The sequence below is a fragment of the Crocodylus siamensis genome, chromosome 1, assembly GCF_052110815.1.
Source record: "Crocodylus siamensis isolate JL-2025a chromosome 1, ASM5211081v1, whole genome shotgun sequence".
NCBI lineage: Eukaryota > Metazoa > Chordata > Crocodylia > Crocodylidae > Crocodylus > Crocodylus siamensis.
In genome coordinates, this window is record NC_143395.1 from 173,580,648 (window position 1) to 173,599,826 (window position 19,179).

General features: G+C 39.7%; 1 protein-coding gene across 3 annotated transcripts in view; it reads right to left on the reverse strand.

The window, feature by feature from the left end:
• Positions 1-19,179, reverse strand: part of RPS6KC1 (ribosomal protein S6 kinase C1) — a 137,358-nt gene that overhangs the window by 9,952 nt on the left and 108,227 nt on the right. For all 3 annotated transcript variants that reach the window (XM_090049065.1, XM_090049074.1, XM_090049083.1), the window contains 2 exons: positions 11,543-13,135; positions 11,182-11,271 (listed from right to left, as the gene is read on the reverse strand). In XM_090049065.1, coding sequence (XP_089905191.1) covers positions 11,182-11,271; positions 11,543-13,135 — 1,683 coding nt within the window. The remainder of the gene's footprint in view (positions 1-11,181; positions 11,272-11,542; positions 13,136-19,179) is intronic.

Consider the following 19,179-nt stretch of genomic DNA (forward strand, 5'->3'; position numbering starts at 1 on the left):
ATTGACACATTCTGTTTCATAAAAACAAACTCCCTGAGCTCAGAAATCTGACAGGACTGGTCCAGGGTAAAGAAGGAGATTATAGAAAAGCTTATTCTAGACAATGATACTGTTCCATTATTTTGCTTTAGTGGGAGTCAGTGCTGACCAGTTCGTTGAAGAATCAACCTCCCAACACCTTCAACCAGAGAATCACAACGCTGTTTGTTACAAAAGGTTGGTAAATATTACCTTAATTTACAGATTGGCAAAATGAGGCACACAGATATTAACAGACGGAGGAAACTGAAGCCCAGCTCACCTGGCTTTAAGATCAAATCTAACCATACAAATACTGGTAACTTACAACATAAGAAGAGTTGCATCAATACAGGTCACTTTCCCTACATTGACACAACTCCCAAACACCAAAATGAGATAAAAGTCACACAACAAGGGATTCAACTTATTTTTTAAAGGAGGCATGGCAGTACTATAAGCAACAGGAACAGACTCCAAATGATCAGTACCAAACCGATACAAAATTTTTAAGGAAAAAGTCATGTAGGTGAAGCATCCATATCAAATTAAAGGTAGCTTCACTCTTCTCCCAAACTACTCAGTGCTTCCTCTTCAGCTCCTGTGCCCTCATCGGGCTCACTCTTTTCATTTACAGAATTACAATAAGAGGTTTTCTTTCTTTTAAAAAGTCACTGAAAATATGTAAACATGTGCTGTTTACATTCCCTTACTTCGAACAGGTCACATTACTTTTGAGGTTATATATTGACAGTAATAAATGCAGAATGCTACATCAATGTTACTGCATTTTATCTCAAATTCACATCATAGGAAAATTTAGAAACTATAGATTATTAAGTGTTTTCAAGTGATACAAAAGTAGCTAGCTAATGTAATATGCCACACAGTGCATACGCTTTTTTTTAAAGCTTTAATAATACAATAAATCTAAACCACAATATCTGCCTTCATGAAGAAAACATTTTCATTTCTACCCCTCAGCAAAGTAAATTAGACAATAAATGGTAGTGACCTATAAGCCTAAGTGAATAACATGGGGATAGCTGTGCCAGTCCTTTATAAACCTTGAAATCAAGGACCCTATTCACATTCTTATACATATAAGTGACAATGCTGTGATTTCTAGAAATAACTGTACAAAATTATGGGAAAAATTATACAAAGGAACTTGTAAGCACAAGATCCTTTCAACTGGAAAAAGATGCTAAAGTAAACAAATCGGGAGTTTTTTCAACTTTTACACAAGCTAAAGAGAACTGCTATTTTCTCTCCATCCTCCAATCCATATCCATGAGACAAGCTGTATTAACTAATGCAAAGCAACAGAAGTGCTACACCCCTGTACAAAACTATGGGTAACCCTTACTCGTAATTGAAAATAGCTAGTTTTGTGAAATGCTCATCAAGTTTACTTATGTCTATAATAGATACAGATAAACAGCCTCTGTAGAGAAATCTAAAACTACTTTTCTAGTATACCTGCTGGCCTCGACTGAAACACTACTTTTATGTTTTCCATATTTATCTGAATATTTATGTCATAAATAGCAATATTTTGTTTTCTTCTATGCCACAAATAATGTTGTGTATTTTAAAAATAAATTTTAAAAGCCAGTTCTAGAGTAGAAAATAGAGCTTAATCTAAGCTATTTTAGAAGTAAAATTTTTACCCTTTATTAGTATTATATCCAAGATACATTCTTTTGTCTTCTTTTAAAAGTATATAATTATGGTACAATATCTCAAACAGAAATATCAACATGCATATGTGTAAACCCTTTACTTACTGCAGACAAGAAGCTTTTCTCCCTCATCTAACTTCTGTTGGATAAAGACCTGTTATAAACAACACACAGCAACACTATCCAATTTTTAGATCGAAAGATACTAGGTTCAAGGCCAGATAAGTAGATGATCGTCTTTTCTTTCAGTTCATCTGGAACAAAAATCAAGCAAGTTTTCCAGGAGAAACTGTAACTCTCACAGGAAAGCTCTGAATTAGGAAAAAGACTTCAAGGAACTACATAAGAAAATATTTTTAATACTAGTGGAGGTAAAATACCACTTAGTATCTAAGACAGTAAAATCACTGGATCTAGAATTTTGCATTGGTATGTTTTTCATGAGATTAAAAAAAAAGAAACTATTTGCCTCTTGATTGATTGGTTATAATTTCAACTACTGATGTGTCCCTTTCACTTGTTCTGCATTTTTAGTGGCAATAACTTAACATCAAGCATTGTTTTCCCATCAATCACAACCCAAAAACAGCAGTCTGAATTATAGTCAGGTGCCACAGCATTATCCAACTAAGACAATTAAGGAGAACTGATAGGGGGGAAGAGCTACTACAAAATCCTGAAAATAAAATACAGGGTTTTCCACTTTCTTTTGCTACTCAGGATACACAGTACTACACGAACAGCCATTAGACTTGCTTCAGAAATTCTACTTTCCTTAAGTCATTTAAGTTTTAAAGCTTAGCATTTTAACGTATTTTAATGTTTATAAATGTAAAGAACCATTTGCAAAGAGTCATATAAAATAAATCCAAGCCAATTTACTCCATACATATTTAGTCAGCCAAGATCTCCTAAGATACAGTAACTAAATAGTATATCACAAGTGATTCGGCCATAATAAAGTGCACTGGCAATTTATAAAACACAGTACTGAACCAGAGTTAAGTATCAAAAATGTAGCATGGTCTTTACACAATAAAGTAGTGAAGCAAGTCAAATGAACATCTGCCAAGATCAAATGGAGTATGAAAATAGGAAGCATCATATTTAAGGTATTTTAAATACATGAGCATGTATGTTCCTTTTTTGAAAGAATTTCCTCATGTCACTTAAGGAAAAAGGTTAGTAGAGGAGATTTTTTTTCTTACTTTTAACAACTCAGGGTAAAATTAAAACTGCCTCAAACAATCTGGTGACATAACAGACAAAAAGCCTGTACTTCTCTGTTATCAAAAGAAGGCAAAGACTTTTTAACCTTTCAGCTCTGTCTGCTCACATTAAAAGCAAATCCTTCTGCACTAACTTCAGGTTCTATGCCCAGCTTGAAGAAGACTGTCTTGCATCTGAAGCTTGTCTAACTATCCCAACTCCATAGTTGGTCCACTAAAAGATATCATCATAAGAAATCCTTGCCTCTCACATACTTTCTCGACCATCATGGCTATAACATCACTCTTACATAAACTAGTGCACAAGCACTTTGGGAATTATGCCTTCTCCTGGAATGTTAACTGGATTCTGTTTTGAACAAACTACAAAGCAAGTGACTGTGAAGTCAACACTGTTTAAAACGTCTCATTGCTTACAACACTTATCGTATCCAGAAAAAATACAGTATAAGAACTTGTGAAAGGAGTTACTTTAAAACAAGCCTGGGATGGATCCAGGATTTGGCAAAGGGGAGTACAGGAGCAGCACCCTGCCCCCCACTGCAGAGGTAGCTGCACCCCTGTTCCCAGCCTGTCCCCCACTCCCTCCCCACACTGATAGGACATACCCCACTCACTCTGTGTGTGTGTGTGGCTGGGGGGCGGGCGGCACATCCTACAATGTGCCCCACTGTAGCAGCCTACAGTGACTTTTTTTAAGTCCCCGAAGTACACAAGAATCCCTGCCTTCCTCTCCATGCTTAGAGGGACATACTGTTCCTTTCCCTTCTCACACTCCCTGCCTGCTGCTACTGCTTTCCCCACTGACTTGGGGTGGGAAAAGCTGCAAAGCCCCTCCTGCTACTTCACTTGGGCTGCACCAGGGTTGGGAAGAGTGACAGCAGTAGCAGCCCAGATGAGAGCTGGATTCCCTCATCCTGCTGGGTCCCCCTGGAAGCAGGTACGGGAAGGGCAGAACCCCCCTGCCCACCGCTCTCCTGCTCTCACTGTTCCCAGCTCAGCCCAGCCCCTGCACACCCCAGTGAGCAGGTAGGAGCCGCTAGGAAGTTTCCAGTACTCCCCAAGACCACAGGAAAAGCAGAAGAGCGGAAGCAGGAGGATTTTAAGTGCTTTGGGAATAAGAGGTTTTCTTTCTTTTAAAAAGTCACTGAAAATATGTAAACATGTGCTGTTTACATTCCCTTACTTTGAACAGGTCACATTACTTTTGAGGTTATATATTGACAGTAATAAATGCAGAATGCTACATCAATGTTACTGCATTTTATCTCAAATTCACATCATAGGAAATCCCCAGAGACTTCCAGGCTAGATCCAATCTGGAAGGTGGGGGTGCAGCCATACCACTGCACCGCCCCCAAACAATCCTTACAGGCAAGTCACATACATTATTTGTGGAAAGTTTATAACTCCCTGTAAAATATTTTGCTCACAAGCATCTGCATGCATGACATTTCGCCATTTTGGATTAGAGAACAGAGGTCTTTAAAGAACTCTAAGACACTTTATTCCCCCTCTTCACATCAATCATCTTTTGTCCACGTCTAGATTTTTCACCTGTATTTGGCTCATCTAAATTATATTCAAGTTACTCTACTGACTTGTTGCCCATTTTCACTGTTCCTTAAATCAAACTACCCATCGCTTCTATCATTGCTACTCATACTGTCTTTATCCCGCCTTTCTATTCTCTTCTTTGCATTTAAAATCAAAGTGATATATTTGGGACATGCAGGAAAACAAGAATAGAACCAAAGAGATTTCAGTCTCTCACTATAACCGTTAGACCAATTCTTCCCTTGACTTTTAGGGGTCAGTGAAATTTTAATCTGCCACAGCTTTTCCAAATCTTAAACAATCTGCTTCAAGAAAAAAATCACTACAGTATAGAACATAATTTAATGAGCATCTGTAATCTCAATCCAAAAATTATGTACACAGATACGAAGGGCTTCCACCTTCAGGTATTAATTTAATAAATTAGTGCAGACTTCATTTTTCTTCCCCAAGTAAAATTATGACATAAAACCTAATGTGGCTGGCATTTCTGGCAATATATTTTTTAATGTTGTATGCTTCAAAACATCAGCTGCACATTACTACCTGACATGAAACTGTGTAACAACAGAAGTCAAGCTGGGTTTTGGAACCAAAGCAATGAGGTTATGGTGTGAAAAATTTGGGGCCCTTTTGATTTTTAACAAATAAAACCTTTGATTCTTGAAGGCTTCCTGTGGCATGTAGTGAAAATTGGCTTAGACCAAGCTATGTATATGATGTCTTTGCATGCACACTTATACAGAGAATGTGGACAATGTCCTGATCGCATCTAAGTAGGTTGTGGAATTATCAGAACACTAACATGTGATTATCCTATTTCCTTCAGCTACCTTCTAGATCGTGCAGCAGAAAATACAGGAATTATGTGGACAGATGCCCTTGTTGACTTGAAATCTCAACCATGCACATTCAGTTTGCTGAAAGTTCACTACTGAGGACAAAAACACACATACACACACACAAAAGAGCTGGTGGGGAAAATGGAAGTATAGAATTCCTCTGTTAGCTCATTATCACTGTATTATCCAAGTTCCAGGTTTCACAGATGTGAAACCATTTCCATGTTAGGTGGTAGAATAATAGCAGAGATCATTCCCTCCAATCATAATTTTATTTTAAATTAAATTGCTTTTCTGTTGATAAAACTGCTTTTCTGTTGATAAAAATGATCTTTGATTTTATTTATTTATAAAAGGCCATTGCATTTCACATCAAAAGGGTAACAGCACTGAAATACAGCCTTCTGATAATATCATGGTCATGAAGTAGGACTTCTCTTTAATTGGTAGGAGTATTTAGATGCGTTACATATACAGTGTGCGGGGGAAAAGATACTGGTTCACAGATTGTATCAACACGTTATGTTAAAACAGTAAATCTTCTCTAGAGCATTGTGCTTCATAATGTAGGTATAAAAATAACAAGTGGATTTGTTTTTGCTTTATCAACAAGACCTAATCCTGATAAATTATGCCCTAAAATGCTCTTGATTAGGCTACAGCTGCAGCTATTTATATTTTGGCTTTTTCATAGGTATAAACAAACTTAACTATGACTAGGCTGCTAAAAGACTTCCCAGTTTTAATTTTACAAAAGTTGAGGCCTACTGTGTAATACAATTATTGCCTTATTTAAATAGGAATTACTTTAAAACTAAGATCATAAAGTTGGCAAGAACTATACTTAAATAACAGAAGGTGATCATTTGCATTTCAAAATTTATCTAGTTTGCCTTCCCCTCAATTAGACCAAAACATGTTGATTCACAGGTTTGTGTGTGTGTTTGTTTCTTTTTTAAACTTATTTATAGAGCAGAATAATGGCCCCCCTGCTAACTTGGCATTTGCTCAAGTTTCTGTCCATGTAAATTGAATCTGTTACTGGAATTTTCCCCCCCTCAGAATACCAAGGCACATTAACCAAGAGATAAAAAGATACATTGCCGATATTATCAAGCACTGGGCAGGTGGATTACATGTGGGTTTTTCCTTCTTGCTTTTGGACAAATATGTGATAAAGGTTCTCAGAGGGCACTGAGAGCGAAGGGCTGTTTAAACAAAAGTGAATCATTCTCATCGTGTTCTGATGACAACTTTACTTTTTATTCAAACAGCACCTGCTTAGCACTCTTTAATATTACTTAGAAAACCAAAAAAATTTAAAAGCAGTATGGTAAACAAACAGAAAGCACTTCGAATAATATTAAGATAGCAACAACTCTCATTTATGCGGTTTCCAATATTTTCTTAAAATACGGTACCGTCCTTTGCCAAAAAAAAGAATATTACTCTTAACGGTGTTGAATTTAGGGTGAATGATTTATAAATCATCATTTCTCTTGTGGTTTAGAGAAACAAAATCTGACTTATCATGGGTAGCCAGCAAAGATACGGTTTGGCTATTTATCAAAATATAACACACACACTACTTTTAAGTATCTGCATATAACTGTTATCACATTATATGTTTCAATCTGAACTTTCTTTTTAATAGAGCAGATCTATCCAACGTGCAAAGATGCCTTATGCTTTTACCAATGTTAGTACTACTTTTACTCTACAACTCAAAACTTGAAAGTTCCTTTCTTGCTATGCAAATAATTACAACAAAGCTCTCCCTCAATCTACAGCTCCTGTCAAAAGTTAGGTAAAGACTGCCAGCCAGTTCATGAGCAGAAATCCATTAATGGTACAATGCCACCTGCTGTCAATTCTGAGAAATGTAACCTCTGTTTAAGATTTTATCCCTGATGAAAGAGGCTTCTACTTTATTAAACATACAAGGCTGTGTGGTGGTTCAATATAACTGTGTTTACGCAGTCATAAGGCTATGCTAGGTAGCTTTTTAAACCTTTATTTTTTCCCCATTTCTCTGATACTTGACCATTTGTAAGGAGCACTTGTTTTATAATATAAATGATATGAGAAGAATACATGCCTAATCATATTTCTCCTCTGCTCGATGGTTTACTGAGAGCCTAGTGACTCCTTATCTTTCAGAATCTGAAGGCTATAATTATTATTTCTATTATAGTTTTAAAAACACATCTACTCTAAGACGGCATGGTGATAGACAACTTATTAATGGACACCCTAACTCCACCCAAACCCCCTAAAAATTATGTTTAGAAAAGGACCCCATCTTGAAATATAGACAATCAAATACAGATATATAAGAAGCTGTTTCAAGTAGTACACTTAAGCCAATTTTCCTTTAAATAATTATGCAATCAATTTATTCTTTTTAAAACTCTCTTTCATCATCTGTCCCCACAGGTGTGAAAGTCCAACACAATAAATCCAAGAAATTAAAAATCAAAACTGTACAGTGAAAATAAATCCACTGAACAGATTTCTTCTGCAGAGCTCTTTCATTTCTAGTTATTTTTGTTGTTACTTGTAAACAGTAGTAATAAAAACATAACTTTTATGCCAGCAAGATTTTAAATTTGTGACATTCTGCTACCAAAAACTGCCTTTTGTTGCTCTGAAACTTACTCCAAAAATTGATGCAAATATAGTACTGCATCCAATTGTACTCTGTATTGCATTTGATGGCAAAGATCATTTTAGATATGCTCTGTTCACACATCTTCTAAAGCATCTTCTACTGCCACTGTCAAAGACAAGATACAGGACTAGACTGGCCATTGGTCTGATCCAGTGTGGCACTGTTTATGTTTTTATTCATAATAGCTGGCTCTAGAAAGCCATGTTTGTATATAGTCACTCTCTTCATATTGCAAAAATAATAATAATTAAACATGCCAATAATAGGGTTGGCCAAAATGTAGGAAGCCTGTTACATGCACAATTTCAAAACTTATCGTTTGTCCCAAGATGGGAGCAAAACATAAAACTCCAAAACTATTCCAACCCAATTCTTGTGGCAGGGAAGGATTAGGGAGAAGGTTACGTGTCCCTAGAGCAGGGGCGGGCAATTATTTTGGGTGGAGGGCTGCTGACAGGGTTTTGGCAAGCCATCGAGGGCTGCATGACAGGCAGCCAGGGACAGATAAATATTAATTTTCTAAATTTTTTAGGGGCCCCGTGGGTCAGATAGAATAACCTGGCAGGCCCCCGTGGGCTGCATTTTGCCCACCCCTGCCCTAGGGAGAGCAAAATAACAGAGTGCAGGGGAAATTAGATCTAAACCATGACCATTCAAAATAAAGTGAATTAAAATATCAGGTATTATGCAGTTGTTCTAGGAATTTCTTTATGAAAAAGATTGTCAAATTCAACACAATATTGTGGTTATTTCTATAAATACTTTGGAAGAAGAGTCTCTCACAGCAAACTGAGTGAAACCCAACCCGTATTTAAAAAAATAAGCCACACAAAGAACAGGGTGAGGGAGATGCTATTATATTGATATGGGAACTTGAGTTCAGGAACACTCCTGCAGTCCTGAATAGAACGCTAATCACTCAAGTACCGTTTACTTCCCTATATCTTGGGAGTGTTCCCCAACTTGTAGGAAGCCCTCTAAAATTAACTGCCCGAAGTTGAGGAAGTGGTATAGAACAGAATTCAAAAACAGGAGCCCTAAAGAACCAGACTGGACTGAGTAGCACGGGTTATTACTAGCACAAGTATGAAACTGTTACGCAATATAAGCTGCCAGTCCACTCAAAGCAACATTGTATTAATTTACTGCGAACATTTATACAAATATCCTAAGTTAAATGCTGAAAGCAACATTTATACCAGGTTAAACTGCACAAATATGAAAAAATGAGAGTATGCTGATAAAAATCCTTTTGTTGTATTGCAGACAGGCTGACCTCAGTCACCTTGCATGTGCGAGCCCTGACCCGGTAAGTGGAAGTGTGCAGATGCACGCTTACACCCATGAAAGCATTGCAATAAGCTCTAGGAGACTCCAGCGATCATGGTGGCTTGTCCACATCAACTGAACTGCAGGACTGGCAACTTAATCTAAACAACTCCAGCAGACTTACACATGCAGTGAGGGCAATGTGTGAATGGTGCAGGAAAACTTAACCCTGAATTCTGTGTTTTAAATCTATTTCAACTCTGCTCTGACCGTGGGGCAGTGGTGCAGGAGTCGCTTGTTTGGAACTTAATGGGGCAGAAAGGTCTCCTGTCTATATCATAATTTGCACGGCTAAAGTCAGGCTTTAAAGTCCAGACCTCACTACAGTGACGAGGTGAGAAAAAGGCTTGTGTTTCCATCTTTGCTATCACTACTCTTTCGCTGCAGAAAGCTCCCCAACAAAGCTAAGCTAACAAGACAGCAACACATCTATCTGCATTATGAAAGATGTACTCCGGCAACAAAGACTTTTCTCCCCCTTTTCAAAAGCAGTAACAATTACTGGAAATCTGAAGTGAAGGGACTTATAGGCAATCATGTTCCTGGAGTTAATGCAGTGCAATATTTAGTTTGTTTTTAAACATAAAAGTATTTAACTGTGTTTCTCTGAGACATTTATAATCTTCCTCATGCAAACTGACCCAGCAGCAGCCTCCGTGCCAGTCAGGCTCAGCAGAGAGAATGTGCAATTTCACAACGGGGGTCAAAATTCAAGTCTTAGCAGCTGCTAATGGATCATATTCTGCCACCTTTATTTCTAACGAGTCACTCCTTACTATATTTCCTTTTAATGGGACTAACTCCTAGAATAACTACTCAGTGCTAAGTTTAGTTCAAAAGAGACTTTTTTTTTTTTTAAATTGGCTCATAAAATAATTCCTCAACCAACCTTTGTCAAACTCGGTCAGAGACTATACACATGGTGTGGTTATACAATACCTAGAGGCCACGTTTCAAAGTTCCATCGATCCAGGAATTCAGCCAGAAAAGAGTTATGACAGTTTAAATTTTAAAGTGAGAAAAGATTTCACTTTTCTCAGACAACTGAACTACCTGAATGGATTTTGCTCAAACATCTTGAAACAATTCCCTTTGAACTTTTGCAGGTTGAAACAGAACCCACACATGAAAAATCCTAGCCCGAGAATATTTCTTTTTTAACTAAATATGAAATTTTGAAAACAAGAAGTTATAAGTGGAAACTCTTTAGTCACCCCTTTCCAGGCAGTCTCTATCATCTGACAACTATGACATCACAAAATTAAAATGAGGAGTTTTCAGTTTCAAGCATATTTGTCACCATAAAAATTCCTGAGATACCTATTTGGCAACCTTGTGTTTAATAGCAATAGTTCTAAGAAAAGAAATCTCTACACTACTTCAAAGTCCATTTAGTTCATCATATTCTATTATGTTTCTTACATTTTCAGATCTAAAGGAAGTCAATGCTTATTTTTCTATTATTGTTGCACAGTTATGAAGCCTGCCATTTAAAAGCTCGTTGTGACACTTGATCAATCTGAACTGCCCTCTTTTCTTTCATTGTTCTAGTCAATGCTTACTGAAACAGCAAATAGCTAAGTTAAACAAACTGTTTCTTAAAGTGTCTTTGAAACTACAATTGCAGTACAATGACATTTGGTACAGGCTCTATAATATATCAGACTACAATACAGCTCAAGAATGATACCGTTACCTGCTCTTTCAAATTCTAAGACAGTCAGAAAAAGTCCTATCAGATACTGCATGAACTTCAGCTCCCAGTGAGAAGTATGTTATATAGGCTCCATGAGAAAATGAAGGCTGCTAATCTATCTTCCAAGTGAAACATTTTAGGTGATTGCTCTAACCTGGGGCACAGTACATTCTCTCTATGGCATCGTTGTCACAGGAATCTTCAACCTCACTCCACCTGCTAAAATACGTTAGCTGAATGTGTCCTAAAAACAAAACGACAGGAGAAATCAAAACATTTTTCCCTTCCATTTTCTGCAGAAGTGAACTGTAATTACTCCTTTTGTAGCTAAAAACAGTATCATTAAGAATAATGGCATCATTAAGTACTAGAAGCTATTACTGGGGGTGAATTTGCTGCACTGATAATGAAGCTCTAGACAGGAAATGAAGATACTAATTACAAGATAAAACGCCTACTCAGTTAATTGGAAGCAACAGCGAATAAAAAGAAATGCATTTGCAAAAGTTCCTGACCTCTATCATTCAATAAGATGTTGTTTGGGTTCAAATCGCGGCACACAATTCCTTGTCTATGCAAAGCATCAAGGGCTACAACCATTTCAGCTGCCCATCTTTGAATGCAGTCCTCTGGGATGTGAAACCTGGAGGTTAGCGCCAGTCTGTTGTCAAGGTCCCGAAAAATTTGATGTATTTCCATCTCTCCTTCTGTTGCTCTTTCACTCTTGTCCTTTGACGCTGTTTCTACACTTTCAACCTTTGGTAATAAAACAGGGTTTGCATCCTCTTTCCCAAAATCTTCAGTTTGATCAGAAAACAGTAACACTGCTTCACCTTCTACAGCATCTCCATCTATGCTATGCTCTTTAGCACCTGAGAGTGGGTTAGAAATAAATAGGAAACTTTCCTCTGTGTTCGCTGTGGTTAACGATGTGGAAGAATTTGCTCCAAGTCCTTGAAACTGAGCCACAGCTTCTGAGCTCCCTAGATCAAAATCAGATTCAAATAGTGTCTTAATAACTTCCTGAGTGACAACACACTGCCCTTCTGACTCTTTGCTAGAAGAGTGGCCTAGTTCAGGCACCTCATAATTTAACTTTTGATCAAATGTTTTGCATTGTTCTGTTGTATTATTCAATTGTAAGACATCAGGGGTTTCTAACAGTTTGCTTTCTAAAATATCTATATCAGTCTTTGTAAACTTTGTTGGCCTAACTTCTGCTGCTACTTCTATTTGCTCTGACATACCAGGCAGATTTATTAGCAGATCCGGCCTTCCTTCATCAACACTACTAACATCGTCCACAGCAGCATCCTTAAAAGAAATAACCGGCACAGAGTCATTTGAACCCCTGCTTATGGTGTCATGAGCTCTAAAGCCCACTCTGCTTTCTATGGCATCAAGACTTCTGTCACGATCTGGTGCAGAAAAAAATGGCTTTAAAGGTTCTGATTTTAAGCTAAATAATTTATCGCCAAAATCAAGCCCCAGTAATTCACTGGTGCTATCTTTACTATCTATTCTGAAAAGTTCCATGGGGCTGTTCTTTGATCTATTTAATGAATCTGATATCCTAGTAGGACTAATGATTTCTGGCTCAGCATCTTCTGTGAAAATCTTTACTTCCTGAGACATGACCTGAGAGCTGAAACTATCATTGCCAACTACAGTATTTGCCTGTAAGCATCCTAAGTCTTTGGTATTAAGACCTCTTCCCTCTATTTTCAGCACAGGTTCCTCATTTAAAGAGCTAGGATCAATTTTTTCTTGTCCATACTCATTGCACAATGTTAAATAGCTACTAGTGCATTCTTCTTCTGAACTTGACCCAGAATCCATCCATTTGGGAGAACTTTCTTGGCCATCTTCCTGATTACTACTATCATCTTGAGAACTTGGGGTAAGACTGCTCTTCAGCGGTATAACTTTTAGCATGTTCTCCCCATCACTTGCTCCAGAGCAAACACTGCTACTGATTTCCTTAGGGCTGGGAGATGGCTGTTGCAGGTGAATCTTAGTAGAACTGGATCTCTTGAGCTCAGGGATTTCAAAACTTTCTTCAAGGCTTCTATTTAAGAACTTACTGATGTAAGACCACAGTTTGCCTCCTATGAAAAAGAAAGAACATCTCAGAATGTAAATCAGAACAGACTCTGCTTCATTATGAAACATAAAATACATAACTCAGGAAGCTACTTCCTGATGCAAATCATAGCAGGTTGGATGTGCTAGTTCAACAGGGAATATGTCAACTAGGTGTATGGCTTCAAATAAACCTATTAATGCATTTATGAGTGGCACCCTCTTAGATTAAAATAGAAAGAATGTTTAAAAACCTATTTGATGACATGCCCCAAGTTGCCTTCATGCCATGAGATAGCAACAACAGAGAAAGTAAAATAGATTCCTATCCCATCACCATTCTGCTTGTCCTGAGATGTTTCTGGAGAACAGCTCCAGGCTTCCTACCTGAAAGTAACACCAGGGGAAGGAAGAATCATTACGCAGTTCTTCAGCCTTTGTTTCTTCACAATTGTGTGCATGCAGGTGGTAAGTGCTCCACGTTCATGGGATAAATATATATATTCTTGTTTCTGGAAGGTATCTTATCTGTCCACTCTACTAGTCTTTCTACTCCCCCCCCCCTTTTTTTTTAGGTTTCTTCTTTCACCTCTTGCTGTATTATGTAGGATTTATCAGTGGTCCTTACATGTTCATTGTAAACAGAGACCAGCATATCTCTCTCAAAGGAAAGAACTGCCTGCCCCATTTCTGGCTCGGTTCACTCATTCTGGAGATTCATAACAATCTATAGCTCTAAATGAAGCCGTTGCTTTGGCTTCATTTAAAACTGTCAAAATAATAAAACTGGATTCTTAGTCTTCAAAAACCTGAACATAAAAACTGCCATTAACAAGATGAGACCATAGATAGATCCATCTTGTCCAGTATCCTGTCACACAGTGGCAGAGAGTGGATGCTGAAAAAGAGTGAACTTGGTATGACCAGAGAGGTTCCCATCCCCTCCCCTCCCCACACTGTTCCTCTCTCACTTGCAGCCTCCAGCATGTAAGATCTACGAAATTTCAATTTAGAGGCTGTATCCCTAGCTCCCATGCTCAACAGCTACTAATGCCCCTTTTCTCCAAGAACTTGTCCAATCCCTTTTTGAATCTGCCATTAAACTGTCATCTTCCACATCTGGTGGCAATGAGTTCCACACATTAATTGCATGCTGTGTAAAAAAGAACTTCCTTTTGTTAGTTTTAAAACCTACTACCTTACTATTAGTTTCATTCTGTGACCCCCTAGTTCTTCTATTGTGAGAGATAATAAATACATCCACTACTTACTTTCTCTTTACTATTTTATGTTTTGTAAACCCTTATGAATGTTGCTTTTCTGAACAGAATAGGCCTAGACTTTTCAGTGTCTCCTCCATTCATATTTCTTGTGAAGAATTATAACTCATGAGTACAAAGTAGGGAGTGGCACAAAAATTAAGCTGGAAAATAACTGATATCTTGGCCTGCTTGGGCCAAGGAACTGTAGGTTCAAGAAGTCCTCATTTAAAAGAAGAGAAATTCCTGAAAGCATAGATGACTCAATGGGATCTTTGTTAGAAGGAAAATTTATACCACCCATCAGTTTACAGTGGTGGTAGTGACCTGTATCATTGGGTTCCAGAATATTAAAATTACTAGTTTTGTTTTTACTTTTTTATATATATGTAAGGAAGCTCTATTTCTTGAAAAGTTACACTGAAAGAAAAGTTACTTTTCCCTGGGTAGAACCAGGTTTCCAGGTACTAAAAAAAAGAAGACTTTATCAAATGCATTAATTAGAAAGTAATGGAAAAGACATAGAGAAGGGGTGTCAAACATCTGCCTTCCTAGAGTACATAGGCCCATGGAGCTCCTAGGAGGACTGGGATTTCAGAGGCAGGGCTTACCACCCAATTCCAGGGGACAAATCCCTATTGAGGGTGCATTTTGGTGGTCACAGCAGGGCATGCAAAGCCTGTGTTAATACCCCACCCCCAACTCCCTCAAGCTGCTCACACTACTGCCAGAGGTCCGAATCCAGCCTCCAAGGAGAGCCACTGTCCAGACCTGGGCCAAGGGATCAAACAAGCTCAATATGCCTGTTCTTAGAGGAACCTTCCTCCTTTTTCCCCTGGCTGGGATAGGTTTTGTTTTGAATAGGAAAACTTTTTTTTCACTAGCTATGATGAACAAAGTGCATCCAAGAGTATTAGAGCATTTTAGTGGGTTGAATCTACGGTAAGAATGACAATCTGGATCATTAATGTGCATGCTTCCAACCAACAAGTTTGAAATGAACTGGTAACAACCCATCCTTCCAATATAGCTATATATGAAAGAGGCTCACCAATTCAATAGGAAAAGAAATACGAGAGATCCTGATATAAAAAAAGGTGAAGAATCGTTTTAATCAACCAATTCATTAAAACATAATAAAGAGTTACTGGTTTTAAGATATATTCACAATATCCAATACTGTCTTTGTCTTTATAGAAGTCAGATCAATGTTAACTGATTTTTTTTATTAGAAAACACAGATTTACAGCTGATCAAACTGGGGACAGTTGAAGTTGGGGAAAAGTTTGAGATGTGTTAATTCTCTTGTATATATTTTTACACAAAATAATTAAAAATGATTTTTTCTTTTAAATTACAAGTAGTCTAGGGTGGACAGGAGGAGGAAATAAGTAGAAGTCATAAGCGAGAGAAAGTGTGGGGAAGCAACCACATTCCTTCACGTCTCCTCTCCAGTTTTTCTCAGTGAAGAGATGAGCAACAGATAAAGAGTGAAAGTGAAAAAACTAAAAGTAAGAGAATGAAAGTGGGATTCTTATCTCAACATTTTGAATGAAAAAGTAAATAAATGACCAGCTCTTTTATAATATATATAAATATTCAGGGTTCTCTTATACTAATAACACCACACACGCCAATCCTCCCTGATCTATGTCATTATAAATATATAGGTTTTTTGTTTGTTTGTTTTTTTGGGGGGGGGGGAGGAAGATTATCAAATAAAAGTTACATAAAATAAAAGTGTAAGTGACCACATATCACACATCTGTTTTTAAGAAAATTCCCCTTCTAAGGTTTCAGGTTTCCCCAGTAGTATTTAGAAAGACTAGAACTGGTCTGTAAGTCCAGCTCTTACACAATGGGCCACTACCCTGCAGACATCACTGTAATAAAAATATTAGTACTGCCTAGCCTTCACTACATACTGGAAGGGAAAAAAAATCTAGAGAAAGAAGAGCCGGGATTGTTTGGCCAATAAGAAGAGCGAAGAAGTTCCTATCCCCATGGATTCCCCTCCTGGAGAAGTTGGCCAGGTGTCTTCACAACTCTCTTCCTTCTCTGCCCCTGCTTCCTGAAGCTTCTTGAAGCCAGTTGTAAGGGCTGGAGTATCTTCAGCTATACAGGAAGTAGACTCAGAAGGGAGGAGAATGAGCAATGCCCAAAGAAATTTCTCTGCACTAGTTAACACAATTTAGGCTATATTATGTCCTGAACACAGTTTCTTGCACATATATGGATGGTGAACTGCAATGGAGTTTCCATACAAGTGTAGCTATCTTCCTACAATGAATGGAATTAGAGCTGAACTTCTACATGCCATCCTAAAATCCATTAAACCACCAGAGGATCTAAAAAGCTACTGACCTATCTCACTACTCTACATTACATACAAACTCAAGGAGCACATAATCCTGAATAAAATAGAGAACATCACTGATCCCCAGCTTCCAAAAGAACAAGCTGGCTTTTGGAAAAAGTGGTATATTACTGACCAAGTTACAATACTTACATCCAACACAAAAAACAGATTTGAAATGAGGCAGAAAACAGGCACAGTCGTCATCAATCTTATAGCCACCTATCACACTGTATGGTATCAAGGCCTCAAATATAAACTGCACTCCATGATACTCGACTACAAACTATGCACTTTCATCACAAACATGATCTCTAGCAGATCATTCAAACCCACTAACAGCCAAGGAGAATAAGGGAGAGTCTGAACCCAGAAAAATGGAAGAATGGAGTCCTCCAAGGGTTAGTGCTAGCATCAATAAATAAAGGCGTGCATCAATAAACCAGTATCATCACTCTTCCACCTGGACAATCATCAAGCCAAGAACACACTGAACATCAGCGTAGGCAACTACATCCTTCCCAATGAGCGTACCCCAACCGACCTGGGAGTCGCATTAAACCGTTCCCTCACCTATAAACACCGCATTCAAGTTAGGGAAAGACATTACACATAAACTTTTTTAAGTGATTAGAAACTGGTTTAAACCTGTAACAGAACAGACATTCAGTGCACATAAACCAGTCTGAAAATGACTGAAACCGGTCTGAGATAAACCTGGTTGAATGTAGTATCAGACTTAACTGATCTGGGTCAAACCAGTTTATGCAATGTCTGTCCCAGAACCCTTTCTAGTTTAGTTTAAACCAAAGTCCCTCAAACTTCCTAGACGCTTTGCAGCCCTGGGCAGGCTCTCTGTTCCACAGCAGGGCTGGCCCCTCCTCTCTGCTCCCTGGCTGGAACTCCAGCAGAGACCTGAAGAAACAGCAGGGTCTGCCTTGCTTCCCCCTGCCCCATCCCCCTCAACACTCACTGCTCAAGCAGGCATCCCTCCCTCCCCTCTCCCACAGCACAGACAGTACCTAGCCTGTGGTATGCTAGCTAATAGGGGTGTGCAACTAGCCATATTCAGTTAGGATTCAGCCCAAATCGGGGACAGTGATTCATTGATTGGGATCACTGTCCTCGATGCGATTCAGCCAAATCCAAAACCGAAGATTTGATGCTGATTTGGAGAATCTGTGATTCGGTCATAGACACAACTTTAAATGTTTTTTCTACATACCTCGAGGTACTAGGCAGCTTGTGAATGCTGGAATTCTGGGGAGGATGGTGCATCCCACAGGAGTGTGGGAGGGCCCCCCCTGCATGCTCGGTGGGGAAGCCAAAAGTGGACTGGAAGTACTTCTGGTTCACTTCCAGGTCCTCTGGGGGCCCCCCCACCTTGGCGATCGGCTGCAGGGGGACCCCAGGTGCCCCCCCAGACCCAGAAGACACCAGTTGCCAAGCCAAGGGGGTGCTGAGGGGCCCCCCAGCATGCTCCCCAACAGACCTGGAAGTGGACTAGAAGTGCTTCTGGTCCACTTCCAGGTCTGCTGCCGAATGTGCTGGAGAGCCCCCTGCACTCCTGTGAGACATTCCAACTGTCCCAACATCTCAGCATTCAGGAGCCGCCTGGTACCTTGAGGTACGTAGAAAGAACATTTAGAACTGTATCTGTCCGAATCATCGAATCGATTCGGAAGGTTCCAATTTGATTTGGGGAGATTAAAGGGTGTCCGGATTTTATCTGGATTCGGAGTGTTATGGAGTGGGGTGCAGGGGCGGCCATGATCCCGCTAGCGCCCCCTGCCGTGTCCAGTTAGGTGATTCAGCACCCTCAACTCATCTGCCACGTCTTTGATGTTCTAAGTTCAGTAAGGGAGGCTGCCTTGGACACTACTCCGCACTATGCCCCCTTCCGACTGGGGTGCACTGGGGCCTTATGGGCGATGCGTGCCTCCAACCTCCCCTTCAGCACGCCCCAAGCCTCGCAGCTATTCCCGGGCGTTATCAAGCCCTTACACTTCAGCGCCCTACCTGGCACCCCCGAGCTGGTTTCACCACCCGTGCCCCCTGTCTGGGGCCTATGCCGCGCCTCTCGCACCCGTTGCCCCCTCTGGGGCCTATGCCGCACCTATCGCGGTCGGGGCTCAGGTGGCTGTAGCCGTGCCTGGCCCCCTGACCCTCCTTTGGGGTCTTACACCCTACTTGGGCTTTACTCCCAATACTGCCCCACTGGGCTGGGGTCGGGATGCCCCACTAGCTCCAGGGCTCTTCGCTGCCCCCTTTTAGCTCCGGGGCTCTTCACTGCCCCCTTTAGCTCTGGAGCTGGGCCAACTTGCCCCCAAACGAAGCTGAGCCCTCACCCTCGCCCTCTCTGGAGCCTGGGCCGCGCCTCTCACGCTCGTTGCCCCCTCTGGGGTCTCGCTCGCGCGTTTCCCGCGCTTGGGGCTCAGGTGGCCACAGCCATGCC